The 24,609-nt window shown below is 49.1% G+C and overlaps 12 protein-coding genes across 12 annotated transcripts; 6 read left to right on the top strand and 6 right to left on the bottom strand.

Annotated features, from left to right (window-relative positions):
- Window positions 1-1,085: 1,085 nt before the first annotated feature.
- On the top strand, window positions 1,086-2,268 carry LACBIDRAFT_187062 (uncharacterized protein; the record flags this gene model as incomplete). Its single annotated transcript, XM_001873957.1, has 6 exons — window positions 1,086-1,384; window positions 1,439-1,590; window positions 1,640-1,695; window positions 1,747-1,889; window positions 1,946-2,099; window positions 2,152-2,268. 6 exons carry the CDS (start codon window positions 1,086-1,088, stop codon window positions 2,266-2,268), a joined length of 921 nt encoding a protein of 306 aa, XP_001873992.1.
- A 348-nt stretch (window positions 2,269-2,616) lies between these two features.
- LACBIDRAFT_163919 (uncharacterized protein) lies at window positions 2,617-2,927 on the bottom strand (the record flags this gene model as incomplete). The annotated part of the gene is made up of 2 exons (XM_001873339.1): window positions 2,617-2,767; window positions 2,821-2,927. Coding segments are annotated over 2 exons (258 nt in total), but the record flags the coding sequence as incomplete, so codon positions are not given.
- Window positions 2,928-3,686: 759 nt separating this feature from the next.
- Window positions 3,687-7,411, top strand: LACBIDRAFT_291671 (uncharacterized protein; the record flags this gene model as incomplete). Its single annotated transcript, XM_001873956.1, has 12 exons — window positions 3,687-3,874; window positions 3,926-4,058; window positions 4,106-4,227; window positions 4,286-4,402; window positions 4,450-4,570; window positions 4,624-4,693; window positions 4,748-4,884; window positions 4,935-5,097; window positions 5,155-5,401; window positions 5,451-5,827; window positions 5,888-5,946; window positions 6,002-7,411. 12 exons carry the CDS (start codon window positions 3,687-3,689, stop codon window positions 7,409-7,411), a joined length of 3,144 nt encoding a protein of 1,047 aa, XP_001873991.1.
- A 765-nt stretch (window positions 7,412-8,176) lies between these two features.
- Window positions 8,177-9,734, bottom strand: LACBIDRAFT_320793 (uncharacterized protein; the record flags this gene model as incomplete). Its single annotated transcript, XM_001873338.1, has 4 exons — window positions 8,177-8,257; window positions 8,316-8,378; window positions 8,455-9,375; window positions 9,432-9,734. The coding sequence occupies 4 exons, from the start codon at window positions 9,732-9,734 to the stop codon at window positions 8,177-8,179; spliced, it is 1,368 nt and encodes a 455-aa protein (XP_001873373.1).
- Window positions 9,735-9,930: 196 nt separating this feature from the next.
- Window positions 9,931-11,351, bottom strand: LACBIDRAFT_301075 (uncharacterized protein; the record flags this gene model as incomplete). Its single annotated transcript, XM_001873337.1, has 9 exons — window positions 9,931-9,960; window positions 10,011-10,097; window positions 10,151-10,184; window positions 10,229-10,521; window positions 10,568-10,763; window positions 10,812-10,913; window positions 10,964-11,070; window positions 11,124-11,235; window positions 11,287-11,351. 9 exons carry the CDS (start codon window positions 11,349-11,351, stop codon window positions 9,931-9,933), a joined length of 1,026 nt encoding a protein of 341 aa, XP_001873372.1.
- Window positions 11,352-11,482: 131 nt separating this feature from the next.
- LACBIDRAFT_301074 (uncharacterized protein) lies at window positions 11,483-13,055 on the top strand (the record flags this gene model as incomplete). Its single annotated transcript, XM_001873955.1, has 3 exons — window positions 11,483-11,533; window positions 11,587-12,617; window positions 12,665-13,055. 3 exons carry the CDS (start codon window positions 11,483-11,485, stop codon window positions 13,053-13,055), a joined length of 1,473 nt encoding a protein of 490 aa, XP_001873990.1.
- Window positions 13,056-13,218: 163 nt separating this feature from the next.
- LACBIDRAFT_301073 (uncharacterized protein) lies at window positions 13,219-15,104 on the bottom strand (the record flags this gene model as incomplete). The annotated part of the gene is made up of 10 exons (XM_001873336.1): window positions 13,219-13,277; window positions 13,327-13,852; window positions 13,904-14,011; window positions 14,059-14,130; window positions 14,181-14,551; window positions 14,601-14,643; window positions 14,707-14,782; window positions 14,839-14,880; window positions 14,934-14,998; window positions 15,054-15,104. 10 exons carry the CDS (start codon window positions 15,102-15,104, stop codon window positions 13,219-13,221), a joined length of 1,413 nt encoding a protein of 470 aa, XP_001873371.1.
- Window positions 15,105-15,200: 96 nt separating this feature from the next.
- LACBIDRAFT_301072 (uncharacterized protein) lies at window positions 15,201-16,456 on the bottom strand (the record flags this gene model as incomplete). Its single annotated transcript, XM_001873335.1, has 5 exons — window positions 15,201-15,784; window positions 15,860-15,932; window positions 15,979-16,119; window positions 16,170-16,348; window positions 16,402-16,456. 5 exons carry the CDS (start codon window positions 16,454-16,456, stop codon window positions 15,201-15,203), a joined length of 1,032 nt encoding a protein of 343 aa, XP_001873370.1.
- Window positions 16,457-16,574: 118 nt separating this feature from the next.
- LACBIDRAFT_320789 (uncharacterized protein) lies at window positions 16,575-17,777 on the top strand. Its single transcript, XM_001873954.1, has 4 exons — window positions 16,575-16,798; window positions 16,847-16,960; window positions 17,006-17,207; window positions 17,257-17,777. The coding sequence occupies exons 1-4, from the start codon at window positions 16,577-16,579 to the stop codon at window positions 17,718-17,720; spliced, it is 1,002 nt and encodes a 333-aa protein (XP_001873989.1). The 5' UTR covers window positions 16,575-16,576; the 3' UTR covers window positions 17,721-17,777.
- A 76-nt stretch (window positions 17,778-17,853) lies between these two features.
- On the bottom strand, window positions 17,854-19,157 carry LACBIDRAFT_145571 (uncharacterized protein; the record flags this gene model as incomplete). Its single annotated transcript, XM_001873334.1, has 8 exons — window positions 17,854-18,015; window positions 18,068-18,330; window positions 18,386-18,607; window positions 18,659-18,691; window positions 18,735-18,789; window positions 18,843-18,931; window positions 18,983-19,006; window positions 19,058-19,157. Coding segments are annotated over 8 exons (948 nt in total), but the record flags the coding sequence as incomplete, so codon positions are not given.
- A 398-nt stretch (window positions 19,158-19,555) lies between these two features.
- Window positions 19,556-20,561, top strand: LACBIDRAFT_187296 (oxidoreductase). Its single transcript, XM_001873953.1, has 4 exons — window positions 19,556-19,614; window positions 19,669-19,874; window positions 19,925-20,075; window positions 20,126-20,561. Exons 1-4 carry the CDS (start codon window positions 19,559-19,561, stop codon window positions 20,532-20,534), a joined length of 822 nt encoding a protein of 273 aa, XP_001873988.1. The 5' UTR covers window positions 19,556-19,558; the 3' UTR covers window positions 20,535-20,561.
- Window positions 20,562-20,635: 74 nt separating this feature from the next.
- On the top strand, window positions 20,636-21,296 carry LACBIDRAFT_301068 (calcium-binding EF-hand domain-containing protein; the record flags this gene model as incomplete). The annotated part of the gene is made up of 3 exons (XM_001873952.1): window positions 20,636-20,834; window positions 20,885-21,150; window positions 21,201-21,296. 3 exons carry the CDS (start codon window positions 20,636-20,638, stop codon window positions 21,294-21,296), a joined length of 561 nt encoding a protein of 186 aa, XP_001873987.1.
- Window positions 21,297-24,609: the final 3,313 nt, after the last annotated feature.

Genomic DNA, 24,609 nt, shown 5'->3' with positions numbered 1-24,609 from the left:
AGATTACTCGTAAAGAGTCTTCCTCTGTATAATATGACCGGAGTCGCTAACCTGGCGCCATAGATCATCGACAGCATTATGGCTCTCTTCCGAGTGGATTACTCTGGCAGAGGAGAACTGAGCGAAAGACAACAGAAAGTTTGTCATTCCTCGTCTAGCGAGTGGTCGATCTGACGCCTTTAATTTCAGCTTGCTCAAGTAGCTGCATTTTATCTCTGAGATTAAGAATATTAAAGGCTGGCCACGATGCAGATGCTCTCAAAACTCACAAAACTGTCAGAAGAATATAATGTACGTCTTTCCGTCGCTTCCATGTGAGCACTGGATGCCAACGCGCGTTCAATTAGATTGCAATACTATTGACAAACCAAGTTCAATGTAGGAGGTTTTTATTTCAGTGCAGATGGATGATTGACGAGCAACACTCAGCCGATCCGGGCGCAACGATGACCTTTGTTGCTGGTGGTGCCCTAAAACCAATTGGGGGCCACATCCTCTCACACGCATCCGCCACACGACTGTTCCTCCGTAAAGGTGAGTGTCGTTGTGTACTGCCATATTGCTATCCAAGCAGACGCAATTGAACAGGACGTGCGGAAGAACGCGTCGCTAAGCTCGTTGATAGTCCAGACCGCCCTGAGAGCGAAGCCTCCTACAAGCTCGACGAGGGTGGATGGGCTGATGTTTGAGCAAGATTACCCCTCACGACCTACTACTAAAAAGTTTTGGCGGTTTTCGATCCGCTAATTAATTCAATAGCAAAGAAGCATGGACTATCAGGAACGTTTGTCTCTGGACCATACAAAGAAATACTTGGCTGAAGATGTCCCGCTTTGCGTCGCTTACAACTTGCAAGATGTTTGATAACTTTGATTCGCTACTTGTTTGCACATGGCCAGACCGTGTTCCCACGTACGTTATGGCATATTTAAGAACGTTTGAACTTCTATCACGACGACCTTGTGGTAGCGCATGTTCGCACGGCCCATATTGCTTCAATTAGAGATTGCGTCGATTTTGCTATTTAATCATGGCTAAAATACGACGCCGAGCTGGGCAACATCGCTCTCCTCGGTCTTTTCGTGATGATTACCACCCTCACAGTGATAGCTTTCTCAGTGTCCGTAGCGCAAGGCTCAATATTTGGCAATCAACTCTCCATCCCGAACACTTCGCCCAATCTGACAGCTTGTGTGGACCAGCCTTCCTTCTTTTCCTGCGAGAACAGCACAGCTATCAAAAACACATGTTGCTCCCCGACGCCTGGCGGACTAGTTCTCCAAACCCAATTCTGGAGCACCTGGACGGGTTTAGAGAAGAAGGGACAAAAGCTGCCGAAGGGTAGCTGGACAATCCATGGTCTATGGCCTGACAATTGCGATGGGTACCTCTGATTCTTTTTACACCGTGGAATGACGACTTGACGATCGCTGTCTAGGTCCTTTGAACAATATTGTGATCTCTCGCGCCAATACGACCCGACACCTTCTCCCAAGGTCTTACCTAACGGGATCGTTGTGCCGATATACAAAGGGCCAGGAGTCGATACCTTTATCAAGCAATTTGGAAGACAAGACCTGTTGACTTACAGTGAGCGAATTTACCAACGAAAGATGTTTGGACTCATCATTCCTCCAAGTGGAGAACTATTGGATCAACCAAGGTGCACCGAATGTCGACTTCTGGGGCCACGAGGTATGCATAGCATGTTCCGTCAACGGATGGCTTCTCAGCACTTTCTGTCAGTTCTCCAAACACGCAACCTGTACTTCCACTTTTGATGTCGCGTGTTATGGTCCAACATACAAAAAGCATCAAGAGGTTATCGACTTCTTTGACGCTACCGTCAGGGCTTTCCACCAATATCCAACCTTCGACATGCTCGCTGCGTGCGTCATGAATATGGTCTTTGTCTAAATAGCTGACCGAAATTTTTTCAATCAAGCGCGGGTATTACCCCTTCGAACAAAACGAGTACCACCCTCACCAAGCTTCAAAATGCTATCAAATCACAAACAGGCGCTGTGCCATACTTTGGGTGCTCAAATAATGGAACCGTCTTGTCGGAAGTGTGGTACTTCAGCCATGTCTATGGGACGGTATGTGGTCTTGTAAAATGTTGCAGTCCAAAGCTACAAAAAGATGCATCAGGAACAATTCGGTACTTACAAGACACTGGACTCTAGCTCTCCGTCTTCGTGTTCGAAAGATGGGCCGGTTTGGTATCACGAACGTACCGGAGCGTCTGAGCGTGAAGTGCGACACTAGAAAAGTGCCTAGATGAGTTGAATGAAAGACACGCCCTGTTGCTCGTCGTTGCGAGATTAGTTACCGAAACCTTGTCAAATTGAAACTGTTTTAGCGGAGAGGTGGGAAATGAGTCAGTTGCCTTGGAGCAAATGAGGTCTCCGTTCAGAGTCCGACAATACTTCGTTGAAGCTTTTCCAGTGAAAATGTACTTACGCCCAATAGATACGGGCTGCTCTACTGAGTCAGAAGAGCGTCTAGCAGTATTATTCGAAATAGAATGTTTTAATACATAAATGCGCACCTTACGACGAGGAGTAATGTCTGAATATTACGGGTCTAAAACCATATGACCTCTTGTTAATCGGTGATCAATTCTGACACACTCCAGTCTTCAAAACTACCGTCAGGAAGGTACCGTCGTATTATAAGGGGAATTTTTCGTTGAGAGAGCTCTTTTATCGCGATTTGTAGAGCATCCGTTTCACCATCTAACGGTACTAGCACGGGGGCATTCATACTGTTTCGTCCAAACGTCAGAACTGTGGGTGAGGGAGATGAATGAGAGCTAACCTAATTTGCAAGGCTCTTGTCCCCAATATCCGTGCTCGTTCGTACTTGGTGAGATACGGCGTCGTCACTCGGTCTTTATTGGGCTGCCGCTCCCCAGTCAAACCAGTGGGGACCTGAGGTTCCTCTGCATTCGCCATTTCCTGGTCTCCGCCTGCGCCATTAACGCCGTTTGCTTGCGCTCCATCTTCGCCAGTGACATCCCCATTCTCAGCGGCCTCTCCATGAGTCAATTCACCATCGTGGAGGTCTGCAGCAAGGAGATCGTAGTTGTCGTCCTAGGTGGCGAGCAAATTAGGATGGACGCGAAAAGAATTAGACAGACCACACACGAAAGCGTCGTTGAACCTGAATGTAAATGTGTAAATACTCGACGAAAGGTAAATGGAGATGTAGCGTACCCTGCCGCACCAGACTCATAATCGAAATCGTCTCCACCACCTCCATAGCCGTCGTCTGACATTGTTGATAGTAAAGAGCTGAGATTGAAACTGGAATAAAATAAAGAATTACAAGTCCGCGGAGCCGACTCTGGCCTGAATCTTTGTGGAAATTCTCAAGTTGGACTTCTTTTGACATGACATGATGCTAACTGGGATCGTCGCATACAAATCCATTTTAATGGTGAAATCCATGGCGAAATCACTCATTTTCATGGCAGTCGGGGGCCATGGAACGTGCTACGATGGCCAACTCTGATAAATTAATGTGACACCTACTATCGGCCCTATCCTAGTTCTGATATTCTGCCATCGCCGATCTCCCTAGCTCCTCATATTCTGTCTCTACGCTTTATCGCATACAGGCCATGCCTCTTTCCCTTACCACCACCACAAGCACATTCCACCTACCCCTACCTATCCTTCAGAATGCCGCCCCAACATGTGCCCACTCGTTCATGGGGGACTCGCTTTGATACTCTACCTTCTTCTCCTCCTCCTCTTTCTCCTCCTGTTCAGGAGAGCGCCTCGGCCGTGTCATTTGGCTCTGTCTCTGATTCATCCTCCAAGAGAAAAGACGACAAGCTGCCTCATGACGCTAGCGTCTTTGTTGGAAGGTTAGCCACGCTTTTCTCATTCCCTTTTGCACGACTCAGAAATTATTTTAGTCTTCCTTCGAATATTGATCACGCAGAGCTAACGCGGATGCTGGCCGACCATCTTTCGGAGCATACCCAAATAAATAATATCAAGGTAGTTCGCGACTCAAAGGGAGGCGTATGTGCCTTTGTCCAGTGCCAGGTTTGCCTCATGACTTTTGCATCCTTTCCTGACTCACATGTTTTTAGAATGCAGAGGCGGCGTCTGCTTTGATTCAGACATTGCACTCCAACGAGCCAAAGCCATTTCTAGGTAGACTTCTTCGTTATGAGCCCGCGAGAGCTTTCCGAACGTTGCTCGTTTCTTATCGGTGGGCGCGTCTCCCACATTCGACGTATTTTTCTGTACCCACGATTTGCCTTGAATAGAGCTCCGATCCAAGCGATTGGGCATAGACTCGATCATACTTCCCAGACCAAGGACACCCAAGTCATTGAGCTGGCATTGCCTTCAGCGATGCGAATGTGGAAACCGAACCCATCAAGGTGATTTGTCTTCTTTGACAGGTTGTAACATAATTGAACAGTCCAAGGTTTTTTAATATCATTTATAACGGTGACGCCGTGAACGCTGAAGCGAGAGCTGCGGCGCAAGCCGACTCGCCTTTGCGAGATATCAGTATATTCCTACAACCGGTTGAGTATAATGCAGACGTGAGTCCGGCGCGTTTTTACGCTCGGTTGAAGTCTTATTTATGCGGTTTCAGACGATAAGAAAACTTGCAACATTTTTCGGCCCATTGGAAGACTTTGGTTTATACCCAGGGGTTTCCCATGGTAAGTGTATGCACGGTTTTCTTGTCATGTAGCTGTATTCAACATCATAAGCAGATAATAAGGCTCACGAGGATGATGTAACCTGGAAATCATATCCTGTCCCTCACAACGCTCCTCGGTCTGCTGTCATGGACAAGTCCTGTTGGGAAATAAAATGGGAACACCGTGACGATTGCGTCAGCGCCTTGATGGTGCGTTTGACCAGTTTATCGTCTCTCAAAACTGAGGATGATTTGATCAGACGTTACGTCGGGTCCCTCACCTCACGGTTACGTGGGCGCATCAACCTCCTACATTCGGCTTCGAAAACCGCCCCGGAAATCTTGGCCCCAACATCAACCCGACACCTTACCCGCTTCATCCACAAGATAATTCGGTTTTGGAACACCGTTCCTTCTCATTACGTGAGTTGAACGTCCTCTCATGAACATTATCGTCCTCAACAAGTAGAAATGATGTAGAAACTAGCCCTAGTCACGTTTCTACCGGGTTAGCCTTGCATCAGAGGAATACCAGGGAACCTGGGGTCCAATTGCAAGCCCGCGACACCAAACCACCATCGCAAGATGCATCTGAAGAACTACGAGGCGTCACCCCAACCGAAAGGTTTGGCTGGACGAACACTGACTTCCCTCCTCTCGGCGGACCTCCCGCGGGTGGTACACAGAAATGGAAAGCGTGGAGTGAAACCATTGAAGAAGAACTGCGGTTAGTCACAAAGAAAATATTTTAAACTCATACTGATTCATACCACTAGCGACTCCTCTGCTCTAGGTTCAGACGTCCTCAAAAGCGTACCGGATGTTAACGGACAAGAACTTGTTGTCCCCGAAACTCCTGGCTTAGAAATGTCGCCAACCACACCCAGAACCCCTGGACCGATATACCCTCTCACCCCGAACAATGGAGAAGATTTGCGTAGTGAATTGTGTGAACTCAAAGAACACCCATATTTTCACACCCCGCGTCCGAATAGGGAACTCGATCCCACTACCCTCTTTGTAGGAGGTCTAGAAATGTTCGGGCCAGGCGCCTGGGACGAGGAAAAGGTCAGGAGATTCTTTTCAAGGTTTGGAGGACTTGAAAGTGTTAAACTTGTGAAACCAAGTAAGATCTTCATTCTCGTTACCTTGAGTGAGCAACACGATATTTACTAATGTTCTTTTTTCTTTGCCACAGCCAACTCCTGTGCAGCTTTTGCGTTCGTCAAGTTCGACAACACTGAAAGCCCCGCACGTGCTGTATACGAAGAGGTATGTAACGTTTTTTATGATTTTTCTATGCGTTTATTTACATGTGGGTACGAAGCATAACCGTGTTTACGAAGGGCGTGCGATGCGAGTCCAGCTTCGCGACTGCAACCCTCCTAGAAGCCCTTGGAAACTTAACCGAGGAAGGGGCCGATTTCAAAACCAAGACCAGTTCAGCCCTCGCAAATTCATTCTTCCAGATGGGTTTGGCGATAAAAGCTCCTTCAATATCGGACAGGATCAAGTTATCTCCCCTTCACACGCCGACACGCTGGAGAGTTCCTTCGCTCCCGAACGCTCCAAGGACACTGTAAGTCTGGGAAACCAACGGGATTCTGATCTGTCGGTCGTTCCTCATAGTCAAAAATTGGATGAACGATTGAGCGCAGATGCTCCTTCGGGGCCTGCAGCGCAACAAGATCGATCTCCAGACTCTTTGCCGACATCGCACAAGACCGAAAATTACCGCGAATGGTATGACGACCTTGAATCCCCGGCGAACGCACCTACCTCGCCTAGTTTCAATTCGTTAGCCTCCGTCAATACACCGTTCACTCCATCGCCTTATCCCTATCCCCTTTCAAGCAGTCCTTACTACTCCGCGATGCCTCCGTGGGTGCATCCTTACGCGCAACAGCCCCCATACCCGATACCGTTCTATAATGGGTATCCTGTGTATCCTTCTCATCTACCCCCACCTCCACCGGGCTTTGCGACTCCGCCCGGGTCGGATGCGAACGGTCCCGCAGGAGGGCAGGGTTGGCCGCCAGTCGGCATGTATGGGGTAAGCTTATCATTGAATTTGGTTGAGTTCTTCTCGTTTACGCTTTCAAAGTCCTATATTCCCTATCCAATGCATCCGCCGCGTGCGCAGGGTACGGATCAAGCACCCCAAAGAGTCAGCGGCCAAGCGCCTCTGATGCCCACGGGGTTCATCCAAAACGACCAAGGTACGCTCATCGCGATGTATCAACCGGAAGCTCTGGATCAATACATGGCTGGAGCTGGAGTAGCTTATCCTGGTGGCCCACCCCGGCTACAAAATTCCAGCGGTACCCCCTGGCCGCACTACACTTACCCCTATCCTCCACGCCACCCAATCCCAGCTCCTCCATCCCAACACGCAGCGACAAATTCTGGTTGGAATCACCCTGGCCAAAGTCTGCCACCCCAAGCCGTTGGACAGATCACACAAAATTCGAACTCACAGCACGCTAATCCTGGAGGTGGCACTGTAGAAAGGAATAATGCTAACCCTCCTCAATCGATTACAACTCATCGGCGTCAGGGGCGACGCGATTCCCAACTTATGGTCAACACAAGCCGTAATAACCCCCGTGGATTTGTTGGACGGCATTCTCGCGTAAACGTGCAACCTCCCGTCCTCAATTTCCAGGGAACGGGCAGTCAGATGACCAGGAGTTCTGGCGGCTCCGCTGAGTGGAATCAATGGGGCTCAAAGACTTGACATTTTCTCATCATTTCTTTACTTCTTTTTTATTCTTTTGCTCGTCCCTTTCACCTTCCCCGAGGGACTTTCGCCTAGAAAAGAAAATCTTTTGACGTTTATTTCTTCTCACTTTTATTGACATTGTCTGTTTTATGCTACTTTCTAGACAGGCATCCTGTCCATGGTTTTGCATCTGGACTACATTGCTTGAGGGAGTAGTGTACTGCAAATGCGAGTCCACGTCCCACTTCTTGCTAGAAGTGTGCTTGCTTCGTACGGTCAGAACCGTTCCTGCATGGTGCACGAAGCCCTACCGTGTGCCTCTTCTGTTCAACGTACAAAATAGGTGCACCACGATCAAAGGGCTAAATATATAGATCTATTTTTGGAGCGATCGAGCAGTAAACATGATCATGATCAGTCGCGATCGCGTTCATTCGTAATGCGGGGGTTCGTCAGATTATGATAGTATCTAGTATGTAGGTGTGTACGGAAGACGTTAGGAGCATGCTACAAAGTTCGTGAGGTTGGACATAGGGTATTCTGCCTAAAAGAGTTGGAGGTGTGTCGAATGGCGTCGCTACACTGAGGACGTGGTATGCACAGAGTCTTGTGATGATAGTGTTACATAGATTCGGTATTATCGCAGTAGGTGAAAGATTGTGTTCCACATCGGACGGGTCGTTCGGGAGTATCAGGGCTAGTTCAAAGGTGAGAAATGGCTCTGGCAGGGGCTAAATGAACCGATTGGAACATACAGAATTGAAGGAAAGGAAAAGCCAATCATCGCTTGTCGCCAGTGTACCACGAGAGCTGTACGCTGCCAACACCAGCGATGAAGACTTTGGCGCGTACGCGGCAAACCTTGACAGAACGCGTGAGTTCTAAATCGAGCAAACGATACGTAAAAGTAGATACATACCGTGTCCGCTACATCGGCCCGACGAAAGTCAACATGCAGGTCACCATTGGGTGCTCGCGATATCTGACGGATTTCGCCAAAGCTCTTGATTCAGATAGCGTGAGATACCGAGAACGAAAAGAATGTCATCTGATCATACCTCACACCATCGCTTCACTCCTTCGAATTTCCGGACTTCGTTTACGCCAACACCACTTATGACAAGCTTCTTCTTTTTCTTTTGAGTCCGAGAGCTCAATGGAGAAAAAGCGGCACGAGACAGAGTGCCTCCAGATGTCATAATCACGACCCCCCGCAAAGAATCACGTTTATTAGGGCGAGATGAAGTATGACCGTCAAGTTCGTCTGCATTGCTCATGTTGTTGAGAAGGGAGCCAGGTTTCGGTGCGAATGGCGCTCGACGAGGAAGAGTGGATGTTGATCCCGTGATACAATCAGATCCATTCGGAGAGAAGTCTTCACTAATTGCTCGGGGGTGCCATATCGAGCTGGAAGAAGCTACGCTGTTCTGGGACTTGAAAAAACTTCCAGACGACCGGTTGCGAGTGCGAATGGAGTTGAAGAGGGAGAGTTTAGAAGGAGATGGGGGTATAGAAAGCTCCGGCGTTGTAAGAGCTCGAGATGCATTTGTGTTTGACGTATCGCCGGAAGATACACTGGGACGAGAGGGCGTATAATTTGGATCCGAGGGCAACATCGAGGGCTGAGCAATAGATGATTGTGAAAAATGGCCAAGGACACTTGGACGCCATTTAGGTGGAGACGCTGCCGAAACCTTTGGCGATTGATCATACACGCTTGTATTGGTCGTCGAGAGACTCGAGGACCGAACATGCTGAGGTGTTGTGGCAGTGGTAGCTGTACTTGAACTATGGCGTGGGCTCCGCGGAAAGAGTGACAAGCGAGACAAGGGACGAGTTGGCGTGTTGTTGGCGCCTGTGGGAGATGGGGGTGCGGCGGGGTAACTGGCTCGAAAAGGGAGATTAAAATGTCGAAAAGAGGATGGGGTACGGCTTTTAGAGCCTTTGGGGGAACGCGACGCAGTCGGAGTGGAGGGAAGCTAAATGGAAATGTCAAGATACGTCTTTCGTATTGTGGGGGCGAATGGGACCGTACCTCTGACACTGGCTGTGTCGTCTGTGGGATATCGTCATCTTCTACGAGGTCATAGCTATGAAGGGTGGAGATGTCGTTGTGTGGTGCAACACTGGAGGGCATCAGTTCTGGGTATGCAAGGTATGGGCTGAGCTTGGAGTCGTTCTTTGCTCGTAAGGTTTCATCGTGGGCGTCTGAGGGAAGTGCTTGTTGGTCTTTGATCCATCTATCAAGCATGCTTGAGCGTCGACGCCTCGGCTGCTTCAGCAAAGGCTGAACATTGAAGGGGTCCTCGTCGGGAGATGTGTACGGCGGGTCGTCCATGGGGGAAAGGAGTAAGAAAGTCAACAAGGGGGCATCAAGAGGACGAAGGTAAGAAGAGAGAGAAGGGAAAGGCAGCGTGCATGCAGGCGAAAAACGAGTTGAATATGTTGTTCAAGGGACGACCCGCCATTGCCTTTTTAGGATTTCAACAATCGGAAACGAGGCATGTCACATTATACATAGACTAAAATGTCAACTACACTTTAAACAGCTCAGGTTTGCTATTCTAAATCTTCCTTGTTAGTTTTTCATTGCGACCATAGCTAGATAACAAACCATCTTGCACAGTCGCGCAACTAATCCAGCCAACTGGATTAGCGTTCCAACGCCCTCTAATATCCGCATATGTGTGAACCCAATTTCCTAGAAGCATATCACAAATCTAACTCAACCGATAGGGATGGATTCTCACGAACCTTGATGTATTCCAGTTTGGTGTACTCCGGCATTCTATCACCGTCAGCACAGGAAAAGAGACTAACGCAGCCACTTACTCGTCAAAGATCTTCACAACCCTGAAGATGGTCACCACAATATCCACTGCACTGTACCCTTGCTCCCAAAGTTGATTCACTTTTTCGATGGCACCGTCAATGTCACCTTTTAAACAAGCCCGAATCGTAGCTTGTACGATGATAGGATGCGGTTGGTCGCACACTTTGAATACATTGTCTCCTGAAACGAAACCAAAGCCAGAATATGTAGATTGTAGATTGTTAATGGCCTGTCGCATATCCCCCTCGGACGTAAATATGAGTGCCGTCAGGCCGTCGTCGTTATATTCCACCTGTCATCGAATGAGATGGGGAAATAAAAGCAAATTTGCGGCAAACCTTTTCCATTTCGCAGATTTCAAGGAGTCGTTTCAGAATCTCCTGGTCCCTGAGTTTGGCGTATCGCAGAATAGCGCATCTACTTTGTATGGGCTCGATAATCTTGTTGCTCATATTGCAGGCGAGGCAAAAACGTGTTGTGTTTGAGAAGATTTCCATCGTACGGCGCAGGGCTTGCTGCGCACCTGGTGTCATGCTTATTGGATTTAAGCACAAGGAACGACCTCAAATAAATTGAGCTGACCTGTCGGCCTCATCAAGAATTATAATTTTATGCCGACCAGGGGGTAAGGTGACTTTCTTCTGGGCAAAGGTCTTGATCTTGTTCCGGACAACATCAATGCCACTGAGGTGTTTCAGCACAAAACTCAGGGATACATTTCGGAGCATGCTCACCGGTCATCCGAAGCATTTAGCTCTAATACACCCTCTTTATACGCATCACCGAGAAGCTGGTGGGCTAGACAGTGAATGCTTGTTGTTTTGCCGATCCCAGGTAAACCCTGGTCTTCGACACTCAGTTTCCAACATGAAGACAGTTTGGAATAGTTCACACCGATATAATAATGTGTGGGCAGTTACCGTCGCGAGCAATCACTTTGAGGCGTTCGATTGTGTCCGAGTTGCCAACGACATCGTCAAGAACGGTGGGCCTGTATTTCTCGACCCTACAAGAAAAGATGAACATTGCACTCAAATTACAAATGATAACACTGCACCAAGGTAGCTCATAGGGAGTTTCAGCTGCACTAGGAGCCTTCCCTTTCGCGGTTGAAGACGACATGAATTTCAAAATGAAGGAACGCGTCTGGTCACATATGTCACGACGGAAGATTGTTTGGTGGTGACGTCCAAATTCGATAAAGTTGGAGTCCGTTTCCGCAACGTTTCCGGCAAGAACCTGCGTCGTTTCTCATGGCTTCACTTGCAAGGCGTTGCAGCAGGTCTATTGTAAATTCCCATATAGTGAGTTTCTATTTTATTCTATTACATACACTTGCACTTATTCTTGGAATGAGCCAAGAAACTGCAGACGTAGTCACATCAGCGCTTCTAGCGAGCTCCCTCAGCCGAGAATCAACTATCGCGACATCTCGGAAAATGTTACCTCAAAATCTCTTAATGCGTTGAACCGCAAGGCCCGCATACCACACAACGCCATAGCCTCGGTTGCCCGGGCCTACAATGAGTGCAAGCGGATTTCAAACGAACTCAATGCTAAAAGAAACATTCGTTCTATGGTTGGCGAACGCATTCGAAGTAGTTCTAACGACGCAGAGAAGGAGAATATCCGTGCGGAGGCGACAAAACTTAAAACCGAAGTAAAGGAACTGGAAGCCCAACTTCATCTCGCTGAACAGGAATGTCTTCACTTTGCCCTCTCCATCCCCAACGACACACATCCAAGTGCACCATTGGGCCCCGAGTCTGCCGCCGTCACTCTGGCAGAGTACGGTCATGCTATACCTTCAAACCCTCAACGCGATCACGTGACAGTATGCCAGAAATTCGGTTTGCTCGACCTAGAAAGCGGTTCAACGGTGACGGGGTCGTCATGGTACTTTCTCAAAAACGAAGCAGCGCTTCTGGAGCTCGCATTGACCAACTACGCCATGTCAATAGCACTCAAGCACGGCTTCACACCTGTAACCGCTCCTGATGTGGTACGCTCAGACATTGCTCTTCGCTGTGGATTTCAGCCTCGGGATGATTCTGATCCTCCCGTGTCGCACATGTATCACATATCTTCTACCCATCCCTCATCTCCAGAACTCGTTCTCTCAGGAACTTCTGAAATCCCTTTAGCTGGGATGTTCGCCAACAAAGTTTTCTCCTCGCTTGCGTTGCCTTTGAAAGTTGTCGGCGTGGGACACGCCTTTCGAGCTGAAGCGGGTGCCAGATCTGCTGACACTCGTGGTCTTTATCGAGTCCATCAATTCACAAAGGTGGAGCTGTTTACTGTGACTGCAGAGGGGGAGAGTGAGGCAATGATGGAAGAGATGATGACCATCCAAAAGTCCATACTACAGGGTTTGGGTATCCCTTTCAGGTATGAATATCACTATGTATCTTTTCCTCCCTCTGAATTTTACCCAGGATTCTCGACATGCCCACACCAGAGTTGGGCGCGAGTGCCTATCGCAAATATGACATGGAGGCCTGGATGCCTGGTCGTGGAGGTTGGGGAGAAGTAACATCTCTCTCAAATTGTACAGACTACCAATCACGGCGTCTGCATATTCGCTATCGCCCACAAGGGTCATCGCACCAAGGCGAGCCATCTCCAACGCCAGCGCGACTTCCGTTTGCTCACACTCTGAACGGCACCGCCGCGGCAATTCCACGACTGATCGTTGCCCTACTCGAGAATGGAGCAATCCTAGACGATGCCGGGGAAATTACGGGGATACGTCTGCCCACTGCGCTGAAGCCGTTCTGGATTGGTTCCAGTGATGGGAAGAATATTATACAGTGGGAAGATGCCTGATGAATATGAACATCCTCCCTGCTTTTGATTTTTATATGGCTGTGAACAAGATTCCCAACGCCTATGGGATTCCTCGTCGCGCACTTCCAACGGACATCCTCATCTGAAATCCAAAAACAAGCTATCCTAATATACATGGTTCCTCCGCCTTGATATAGATCATTTAACCAGTAAAATCCAATTCTATGCCGACTGAACAGCCGTCATCTTCTATACGTTCCACTCTCAGTATCGTCAGCAAAAGGGTCAGCAAAGGGGTCATCAGCCACACCACTTGTGGTAGATGCTGCTTCGCGAGCGATAGTTGCAAATCCATCGTCGTCGTCAGAAACTGTTACATAATTTCGCTTCGAGGAGGGTCCAGCAACGGCTTTGTGGGTTTCCTCATCCGATGACTCATAGTCGCTAAAATCTGATAATGATCCTCTCTTTTCGATATCGTCCTGCTCTCCGTCGTCTGAAAGAGCTGAAGGTCGTATTGGTGGAGGAAGGTTTGTCGAAGAAGCTCCCAGAGGTCCAAAGTTAAGATCCTCCAAGTCAGGGTAAAGCTGGACAGGATTGTCTTTTCCTTTCGTCAACTGTGCTTTTGCCACAGCAGCGCGTTGCTTTCCCTGCAACTTGGCCACCTCCCTTTCATCTGTGATATTGGCAGCAGCTAGCCCTGATGTGATGGCGCGAGAGATATCTGCGTCTGAACTGGGATCTGTCGTTGACAGCTTGTCGTACATTTCTAACGCTGCCACGATCCGTTCGTTGGTTTCGATAAGTGTACCGATCAGCTCTTCGTTCTCAACGAGCTACCACAGGAAGCTTGAGTATATTATCAGGTTAGATGGAGACCCTCCTACCTGAATATAGCGAACAACAACCTTTGCGGCCTGTTTGGCTTTCTGTAGACAGTCCTGGACGCGTTCGTTTGTCAGAAGACTGTCCACCTCTGGGTTTACGAGCTGTTGCTGCAATCAACGAAAATTGAACACCGTGTATAACGTTGAAGACAAACTGTGATAGAGTTGACGAGATTACTAGATGCTTGAGAAGCGTCAACGATACTCGCCAGAACTTTCGGTTTATCCTTTAAAAAGTCAGAGATTCATCTTGCTATACCAAATTGACAACAACCACCTTCTCAAAATTGAAGGGAACGCGCTTCGTCTTAACGCTCCGCTGTGCTTCCAGTTCTCTCCGCGCTCGTTCTTTCGCTTCCTTCTCTTGCTTTGCCTTCTTCTTTAATTCTTCCTTTTCGCTCTTTTTCTTATCTTCCGAAACGCCGTGCAAACCCGCCAACGTGGTCAGCTCTGCCTGGCTGAGACGCTGACCGGTTCCGCGACATTGCTTGAGCAAGCCCGCAACGAGAGACATGGAAGGATCCGACTTGAATTGATCACGCCAAGAGGTGAGCACGAGAATCAGCTTTTTCTTCACTCTCCTATCAGTTTGGGAATCATTTGCAATCTGCTTCAGTGCATCGGTGAGATGCCCATCCGCGAACGTGGCTGCTCGAACGTATTAGTTTAGCAGTGGACCCTCGAGTAGACGACGTACTCTGGAATTTGTGACCACAATTTTCCACAAGAGCCTTGAGAAGCTAGCATTTGGAAGGTGCAAGATAAGGCAGCAAGCCTCAAGACGGTGCGAGGAGGCTACGAACCACCAAAGCACGGTACTGCTGATGTGGACTGCCATGCTTGAGTTTCTTCCTGAGTGCCCGTGACGCTTCTGCTGGACTGGAGTGCGAGAAAGGGTAAGGGGGGGCTGTTGCACGTGGACCCTGATGACATACCCGGTGGGTTGGAGGTTGATCGAATCGACTAGTTCTGGGATGCTGTGGGGTTTATTTGGTGCACATCGGGATGGCAGCATGGTTCGAGTACTCACCCGTCGTACGCTTCCTCCTCGATGCCCGCCGATGTCAAGATTTCGACCCAATCAGTGATCGAGGACTAATTAACAGGCAGGGTCAGAGCGATAATGAGTAAAAAGAGGGGGACAACAAACACGAGGTTTCTCCCTGCCAAAGGCCTGCCTTGCAAAATTTAGGGCGGACATGAGGAAAGAGTGGAACAAGAAGAATGAATAAAGGCAAAGACATTAAATACAAGGGGGGTAGACTAAAATGCAATCAAAGTGTCACGCTTCATGACATCATGGCTCCTCATTAACAGGAACACCGTTGACATCGCTGTTGGCTTGTGTAGCCGGCCGCTGCTGTCCCATTCCATGCTGTAAAATAACCCCTAGGTTCGGCTGTACCCCCATTCCAACTCCCACTCCCATCGGGCTCTCTAAGTATAGCCTTATGAGCACCGTTTCTAGTGCCGCAACGCTGGCAGTAGGATATTCAAACGCTCTAGCATGATCGCGTATTGTGTGGAAGAGTGTCGCCATATTTTCCCATCGCTCATGTGATATGCTTTGGTGTCCTGCGAGGGGGGCGTATTGGTGTTGTTGCGGTTGTTGTTGCTGATGCTGAACTTGGTAGCCGTATGGCTGGGGGTGCGAAGTTGGATATGAGGGCTGGACGGGGAGAGGAGCTAGCATGGATACCGCAGACACGAATGTATTATTAGGTTGGGTGTTTGAAGGTGCGACAGATGCGCTGGCACTCGTAGAGGCGATATTACACTGCCGCCCTCTGGAGCGCTCATGCTTTTGCGGCCACGTTCTTTCTCTGATTGGACAGCAGCCTTGCGGCCGCGTCGCGTGTAAGGCAAATTTGCGACACCAATCTCATGTGAATGCTGGGATATATCTGAGTGAAACGGTCATTGGGTTTCTGGAGTGCGAGTGCGCTGGATACTTACAACAAGCGCGCACTTCCTCCGTGTCGAAGTAAGTCTTGTAGCTTATAGATGCTGGACAACCTTGACCTTCGAGCTGCGCACATTGAGGATCATTTCGATAGATATTGCTGATCAAGTACCTTGCGACTGGGAACCTTTCGAACTCTCTCTGGATGTTTCTTGACATACTTCTTTCTGCCACTTCGTGAATGTCTCGCACAGACTAGCTTAGTGTGGTCCTTGAAACGCGGTGGGACGGCCTTGCTTCCATGAGTATCGCCCTACTAGCGATGATGGGTTTCACAAAACTGAGCGAGAGGAAGATTCAAACCTTGACGAACTCGACCATTTGCCGCTCCTCCTCATTAGCACGCCAAGCCTGAAACTCATCGAGATTGGGAAAGACGAGGGTGTAGCCGTCGTCCGAGTCTCCTGACCCATAAGGTTGCTTTGATGAGGAAGAAGAGACTGATTTGTGAGGATTGCTGGGAAAAGTGGAAGAAGGAGTGGCTAAAATGTTGGATAGGTGAGTATGGATTGGGAATTGAGCGGGGACGAAATACTTTGTTGTTGCTGGTGCAGGGGAAGTTCTCCCAGGCGAAAATGCTGAAAGCTCATACCGACAAGGCGGAAATTGTGCAAATGCAAGGGCAATTGAGTCGCTTTTCGGACACACAATTTCTTTTTGCGGCGATTCTGTGACTTGTCACGTCACACTTTCCTATCCTCGTGCTCACCATGACCTCCTCCCTAAGAAATTCAATACACAGGCGCAACCACAAGGAGCGCTCTCAGCTTGCACACAGGGCAAAGTTCGGCGTCCTTGAAAAACATGCCGACTATGTCAAGCGTGCTCGCGATTATCACTCCAAGCAGGATCGCCTCACGCGTTTCAAACAAAAGGCCGCAGAAAGGAATAAAGATGAATTTTATTTCTCGATGAAAAGGGAGAAGACAAAGGTGATAGAGGATGCTGCAATTTAAACATTCGTTGACTCAATTCTCTAGGGTGGTGTTCACGTCAAAGACAGAGGCAATGTCGCCCTTCCTTCCGATATAGTCAAAGTATTAAAGACCCAAGATGAAAATTATGTTCGGACAATGAGATCAGCTGGGCTCAAGGTACGCGTCATCCAGGGTGTTCATATTTTATCTAACATTTCTCAGAAAATTGATAAAATCAAATCACAATTAACGGAGATGGCGGATCTCTTGAAGCCAACGGGAGCAGCCAGTGACGATGAGGTTGAGGAAGAGCTCGATGACGAAGAGTACCAGACACTTTTGGACGCTGGTATGCTTTCCCAGAGGCCAGGAGGAAGGAAGCGGAGGCCAGGACATATTATATTCGCGGAAAGTTCGGAAGAAGGTATTTCTATCACTACGCCAGAAAGTTGCATTGACGAAATTTTGCATAGCGAAGAAGCTTGGTAGCAAAAGAAAACGTACCATTGAAGAGCCATCCCATCCCAAAGAGGTTCAACAGGACCTTGGCTGGGCGTCGACTGCCTCAAAGAAAAAATCGATAAAAGAGGTCGTCGAGTCTTCCCCCCAAGACGATGAGGATGCTCGGGAAACGCAAGCGCTAGCAAGGGAGAGCAAAAAGCGACTCTTGACAGAATTATCGGCACGGCTAGGGCGAGACCAGTCATTGCGTTACGCTCAGCGAGAATTTGAAATGCAGCGTCTTATGATGGGAAAGGGTGGGCGCAAGAAGATACGGGGAGTGGAGAAAGTTGAGGGAGAAAACGACGAAGATGAGGAGGAGGATCAAGATGAAATCGATGCACGCAAGGGCAGACGGCGGAAGTCGAGTCAAAAGGTGGATGAGACGACCTATAAACCCAGGGTTTACAAGTGGAAGCTGGAGCGTAAACGGTGACATGTTTTCAAAGTAGGTATCATATTGTCCATGGTATTATACGAATTCTAAATGTTCACGATAGACTAACTAAAAGTCCAATCACTCCGCCAGCCAGCAGCGAAAGTGGGTTTGACGTTTGCTTCGCAGACGATGATTTGGTGTTAGACGTGGATGTGGATGTAGACACAGATCCCAAGGTGGTCGCAGTACTGGTACTAGTAACAGGTGTGGCTACAGGCGTGGTCGGGCTGTACGTGACGCCGTTTATCGACGCTGCGACTTGGAAAACAGAGCCACCTCCGTATTCATAGAACTGCGAATCGCGTCAATATACGCGTAATGAAATCATGTAAACTGTCGCTTACATCCACGAGCATGAAATTTGGCGGGCGCCCATAGGCTGCAACACACGTAGTAACCTGGGCGCCGAGCGAGCCAGCTCCCGTCGCTGCATTGGTTACGTTCGCTTTGTCCACATAAGGCACTGGCTGGCCAAGGAGGAGTCTATCCAAAAAGTGGTTGATGAGATACATCTGCGTGCTTGTGTCCGTCGCATGAGTCCTGTTCACGTTGCAGTCAAAAGCAGGATCAGTGACGTCGTAAGCCGTCTCCCAGATATTTGTAAATTCTAGAAAACATCGTGGTCAAACAGTCAACTTGATGGAGTGTTTGCAGTTACGCACCGTCGATGAGGTATGGGACAGACGTCAGGTCGGCGCCGTTGTCGAGGAAAGTCACCAGACGTTTACCAGAATCAATCATGGACCCAAGAGTTGGCCAACCAGATACGGCGATGGGGGATGTCGATGGGGCGTAAGAAAGAGTGTCAAGACCAGCCGCCACGAAAACCGGCGCATAACTCGACGCAGGCATGTCGTCAATGTTCACAATGAGGAGCGATAAGACTATTGGGCGAGTGTGAGAGGGTTCAGCGGACACCATGGAACAAGAGTTACCTTCGTTGGGATTGGCGACAAGCCATGTTTTGACTGACATGACGAAACCTGGTTAGCGAAGGAAAATGGTGTGGACAGTCAAACTCGCCTGTTTTCAGGTAATCCTCTAATGTGCCGCCATCGAGTAAACTCTACAGAAATAAATGGTTCAGATCAACGCGAGATCACCATAAAAGGAACAAACGCAAGAAGTGTGGCAAAGGCGTATGACATTACTCTGGTTGTGAGCTTGCATTTGAAGCATGCGAATCCCATCATTCAATTGTTGGGTTACTGCGTTGCGTCCTCAGAGCTGTGTAAAGGTGACGGGGAAATTGAACATACTGCTTTGATCCTGGTTAACGGCCACTGATGGAGAACGTTGAGAAGAAGGACGGGTGAGACAATTTAGAAGCCTACGGTTGTTGACCCCTATCGCGTAAGAGTCGTGCGCGCCGACAAAGGTAACGTTGCCAAACGTTCGATCGCAGAATTCAGCATGGCCGTTGCATGTAGTTGCCCTAGGCGAAAGGAGAGCGCTGGCGTCGGGAGCTGAAGGGTGTGCTCGAGCGAAATATGCCGCCAAGAAAACCAGGAAGAGGTGAGGCAGCTTCATCTAGAAGCGAGAGATGGGTGAATGAGTGGAAAGGTGGTGAATAATTCACGTAGACAAATTGCAGTTGTAAGTGTTCAAGCAAACTGCGGACTGGAGTGGTAAGGGCACCGATCACTAAACGGCCAGGTACCCGTCATCATTTTGCCCAGGAACGCCAAGAAACGGTTAAGCGTCGGTTATTCCTTTCCATGCAGCGGCCTGCACTACATATGTCGGGTAACAAGACGAGTGTAAGACTGTGTAAGTACCATCATCAACACGTCTATTGTTACGTTGATTGATACGTTTCCACGCTTCATAGTCCAATGACTCGAGTTGTTCTGGTGACAGGTTGTACCACAGGTGGGATAGGCTACGCTCTGTGAGTCTCCTAAACGGTTAATCTCTGGCGAACGTTGACCGCTAACATAACTAGGTGCGAAGAATTTGCACGCCAAGGATGCAAAGTCTACGCAACCTCTCGCAGAGTGGAAACTATTGCCGATTTCGATGACTCCTCGGTTCAAAAGCTCGCCCTTGACGTTACGAGCGACGAGAGTGTCCAGAGCGTGCTCAACCACATCATAGAGGTGGAGGGGAAGATTGACATTGTTGTGAACAACGCAGGGTTGATTAGTGCAGGTTCTTGGCCTCTCTATCTTGGCCTCCGCACTTAGCTCACGTTTGAACAGGTCCCATCGTGGAACAACCCATAGAATACGTCAAAGAGGTATTTGACACTAACACCTACGCCATTCTACGGGTCTGCAAAGCAGTTGTCCCCATCATGGCTAAACGACGCAGCGGACTGATCGTCAACATTGGGTCTGTAGTCGGAGAGATGTAAGCCCGTCATTTATCCGATACCTCCTGGTTTCCAACTACTGCCGCAGCTCTACACCTTGGAACGGTATTTATTGCGCTTCCAAGGCGGCTGTACAAAGCATCAGCGAAGTGCTGTTCATGGAGTGCAAGCCGTTCAATATATCGGTGCTTCACGTTGCTCCAGGCGCTGTGAGGTCAAACATCTCATCAAACGGAGCTTCTCGGTTTACGCTGTCACCTGATACCCTATACTCGGACTACCTCCCCAACATCATGCAGCGAATTCATGCGAGCCAAGGCCCACAATCCATGCCAAGTGATGTCCTTTCAAAACAAGTAGTCTCGAAAGCGCTTCAAAAGTCACCGCCGAGATATTTGTCGATAGGTGGACATGCATGGTTATTTTACATCTTCAAGTGGTTACCTCGAGGATTCGTACTTTATCTGATGTGGAGACAGTACTCGAGAAAGGCGTAAAAATACTATGTACCAGTTTTAAAATAGAATTACTAGGGGGCGTGAATGGCACAGCCACAAAGTTGGTTTAAACAAGGCAACTTGGATCGTTCACTGTCGCAATGTCAAAGTACCCAGACTACCTCTCACCAACGGCGACGCAAGGTCAAAAGTCGCGTGCACGACGCGAGCCATCTGGAGTATTCTCGCTGTTCCAAGCGCCGCAGGTACAGCAGTTCAAGGAAGCATTTCAGTTGATCGACCACGACAAAGACGGATGGGTGAATGAGAGTGATTTGAAGGAGATCTTTACGAGTCTAGGTGAGCCTGGGTATGTTTCGAGAATAGTGGAGATTTCATGCGCATGTCAGGGATCTCGCCTTCAAAGAGGATGATGGATGATCTTCTAAGTGCACGACCTGGAAGCCATAACAAGTCAACCTCTTCCGAGGACGGACGAGGGATCAACTTTACGATGTTCCTGACGATGATGAGTGAGCGATTGTTTGAGTTTGACACGGAGGCGGAGCTTGTAGAAGCGTTCGAGTCATTTGACGAGGGTGACACGGGAGTTGTGAAAGTAGAAGAGATGAAGAAGTGGTTGAGTGAGGTTGGAGATAGAATGGAGGTGCACGAGGTAAGAATTGTGTGGGTAGTGTGACATTTTGGTGTATTGACTGTGATCAGATGGACAGATTTCTCAAAGGACCGTTTACGGATAGACAAGGGAACTTTAACTATCGGGAGTGGGTCAAGGTTGTAAGAGTGAATGGCGCGGAGTGAGTCATGTGATGGCTTGGCCTATAGTCTTGGCATTTACTGTGCTTGGCATTATTGTGCTTGGCTTTGCTTGTAAATTGCTTGGCATTTCGGCTTGGCTGTTTGTTCTTGCCAAGCTTCGGGCCAAGCTTGGGTATACTTGGCACTTTTTAGAGATTTAAAACAGTTTAAAACATGATCACTACGGATTGCGCATATTTCTTGCCCACAATGCCCACCGCTCTTCCCCCTTCGCCTTCAGCTTCCCCATCCGCAACACCAGACAGCCCCAACAATTCTACCCCTTCAGCCCCGCCTCCCACCGAGTCTCATAGATGTCTTTGGCAGGACTGTACTCAGTCCTTTGTCGACCCAGAAACACTCTATAACCATCTCTGCAACGATCACATCGGAAGAAAGAGCACAAACAACCTCTGTCTTACCTGCAAGTGGAAAGACTGCGGAACATCCTGCGCAAAGCGCGACCATATCACTAGTCATCTGAGGGGTTCGTTCGCTTTATTTTCTATTATCATCCCATCTATATTGACCCTTTGTGATAGTCCATACACCGCTCAAGCCCCACGTCTGCGAAGTTAGTCGATTTTACCTTCCCTCCGTTACCCTGAATCTCACATAATCTCGATAAGATTTGCAAAAAGTCTTTCAAGCGTCCCCAGGATCTAAAGAAACATGAGAAAATTCACACAGAGGAGCATCATCAGCAGCACAAGCATTCCAAGGCCATCACCGTCGTTGATCCCGCCTACGTTTCTCGCGTTCGCGGCGAATCTGCCACTCGCGCATCCGATGTAAAATCGTCATCCAAACCCGCCTCCAGCACCCAACTACACAGAGTGCCTGCCTCTCGCTCAAAGTCCCACTCTTCGTCCGAGTCTGATGGTTAGTCTCTGCGTCTCCCTCCGGCCATCGCCTTGGCGCTGAACTTTTACTAACAGGATCTCCTTTTGGTCTCTTACCGACACCTTCTCCAGAATTAGGCCACTCCTCTGCCCACGCTCATGGTCATCCGCCACACGATATGTTCATGGATAACCAATCTCTTCCCTCCTGGGAAGTTTTGAGACCCGAAGATGTATCAATACCGATTGGCTCCAAGCGTTCGCACGACTATAGCGTCGATGACTTTTTCACGGACATGAAAAAGAGACGTGTCAATCCTGCTTATGATCCGCGTGAGTTTCTCTCCACCCCTGCTTGTCGTGAAATTCTAACCGTCCCTTGCAGGAATGGCAGAACGTCTGAATAATCTCGTCTACCACCAGCATGGCAACTCGGGTGGAAACTACAACACCTCTTTCAACCCGCGCTCTGTCTCCTTGGACATCCGCACCCCAGAGGAGCTCGCAGCCGTAAACGAGTTCCTCGTCACCCTCGGCCGCGATGTTTCTGGTGGGACTCGGCATCAGCCGGTGCCCAGTCCAAATCTCCCCACAGACGCTTATTTCGACGCTACCAATTTGAGTCAACTTGGTCTTGCCGGGATGCCTGGCCTACCGGTGCCTACGAACTATGATCACTACTCGAACAGCTCTTCTCAACAATACGCCCCAAGCACTTATCATAGTTCCAGATCCAGCCACCCATCGGTTCAAGGTGGACACTACACCAACATGTACTCGTCTATGAACGATTCCTCTATCAACTACTCTCCAACCAGCGATTACGGTCCTCAGCATGGTCGCCGCGCCTCGGCCAAGTACGCATCGTCGCCAAACTCTTTCGCCAATCAGCATTACCACCATCCCACCCCACCTCTCGACAACGGCTCTCCGCAATCCAATGTATCTACCCCCGTTACAACTACCCCTCCACAAGCCCCTCTCCAAATGTCGGATACCTTTGACTACCTGCGCACTTCTAGGGGGGCTCCTCCAGTTGCTCACCTCGCTCCGCCCGAATACATGTCCAAGGCCATGCGCCCTATCATACCTTTGAAGAGCGACCCTGGTGCCGTTCAGACGGCAGCTAGCAGACCAGAGCCCGTAGAGCCCAAAGTATCGTTCCCTGCTCACCGAGGCCTTCCCGCGAAACTCTCCTCTTCTTCGATATCAAAGCCTAGCCCACTCTATCCTCTCTTGACATCAGGGGACATCCAATACAAGCTTCCTCCTTTGCATCGCATGTATCGTTCGCCCTCACCGTCGTCGTCACGGGAATCAACTCCCAGCTCGACCCACTCCTCCCCTCGCCTACAGACGAATGTTCTCCCAAGTCTTCGCTCGATTGCCTCCCCCATTATGGGCCCTGGCAGGTCGCCAGACTCGGAAGAACTACCCAAGGAGCTGGGCAAGATCGAGCTCCAGAATCGTATCTCAGACGAAGAGCGCAAGCGACACGCGGAACTTATCCTGAATCTACTCGTCACCATCAATAATGACTACAAGAAACAACATCCTGCATCTCAAGCTGAAAATCGCATGCTCGAAGGCCCCAGAGATATTGAGATGGCTGCTGCGTAACATAGTCTTAATACCTCTCTAATGACAACCTCTTATCTCAACAACAATTATTAGTGTGACATGTATGTTTATTTTCTGTACAATGCATAAAGTTCAAAGTGCTATAGTCCGGACACGTCGCTGCTCTCAATTACGTCAATTACGCTTCAAAGTTAGTTTAATTTTAGGTCCCGACCCAGACGGTGTCGGAGGAATTATGTCATTATCAATGACCATAGCAGACATTGGAGGGCTTGTTGCCAAGGGCGAAGGGACAGCTGCCGGGAATCCGAACGGCGTGTTGGAGGGACCCCGGTTGAAGCCAAGATTCGACGGCAAGGTGGCAGAGGCAGGTGGTGGGCTTGTTGCAGAGCCAGATGGGGTTGGCGCGGTCGGAGCAGTACCACTGTTGAACTCTGCCCAACGTGGGCATTTTCGATTTGTTTCTGCAAGTTTCCGTGTGAGATGAAGAAAGAGGAGTGATATGCGAAGACGACGTACTCATGTGACCCATCTGACCGCAATGACCGCATCGTCTCTATCATTAAAGCCTTGTTAAGCCTTGTTTCATGATGACTACAAGAAAAAACATGTACCGTTGTATCTGGCTTCACAGGCCGGTTGAGCTGCATGGGCGTACCACCCTCCTTGACGATTTTAGCGTTCTTTCTATGCAAGCGTCTCTCTTGGTTCTTTTTCATTCGAGCAATTTCTTCTTCGAGTCTGACCCGATATCAATAACAATTGATGTCCCCAATGAAAATGAACCAACCGCTTCTTGGCACGTTTGTCCTTATCGGCATCGCCTGTCGGCGCCAAGCTATCGGCAAGGGTGGCTTCTTCCTCGAGAAGTTGCCGTCCGCGCACGTAGGCGC

The sequence above is a fragment of the Laccaria bicolor genome, genomic scaffold (assembly GCF_000143565.1).
Source record: "Laccaria bicolor S238N-H82 LACBIscaffold_1 genomic scaffold, whole genome shotgun sequence".
Classification (NCBI taxonomy): Eukaryota; Fungi; Basidiomycota; class Agaricomycetes; order Agaricales; family Hydnangiaceae; genus Laccaria; species Laccaria bicolor.
The sequence above is the reverse complement of the archived record's forward strand: the minus strand, read 5'-3'. Positions and strand labels throughout refer to the sequence as shown.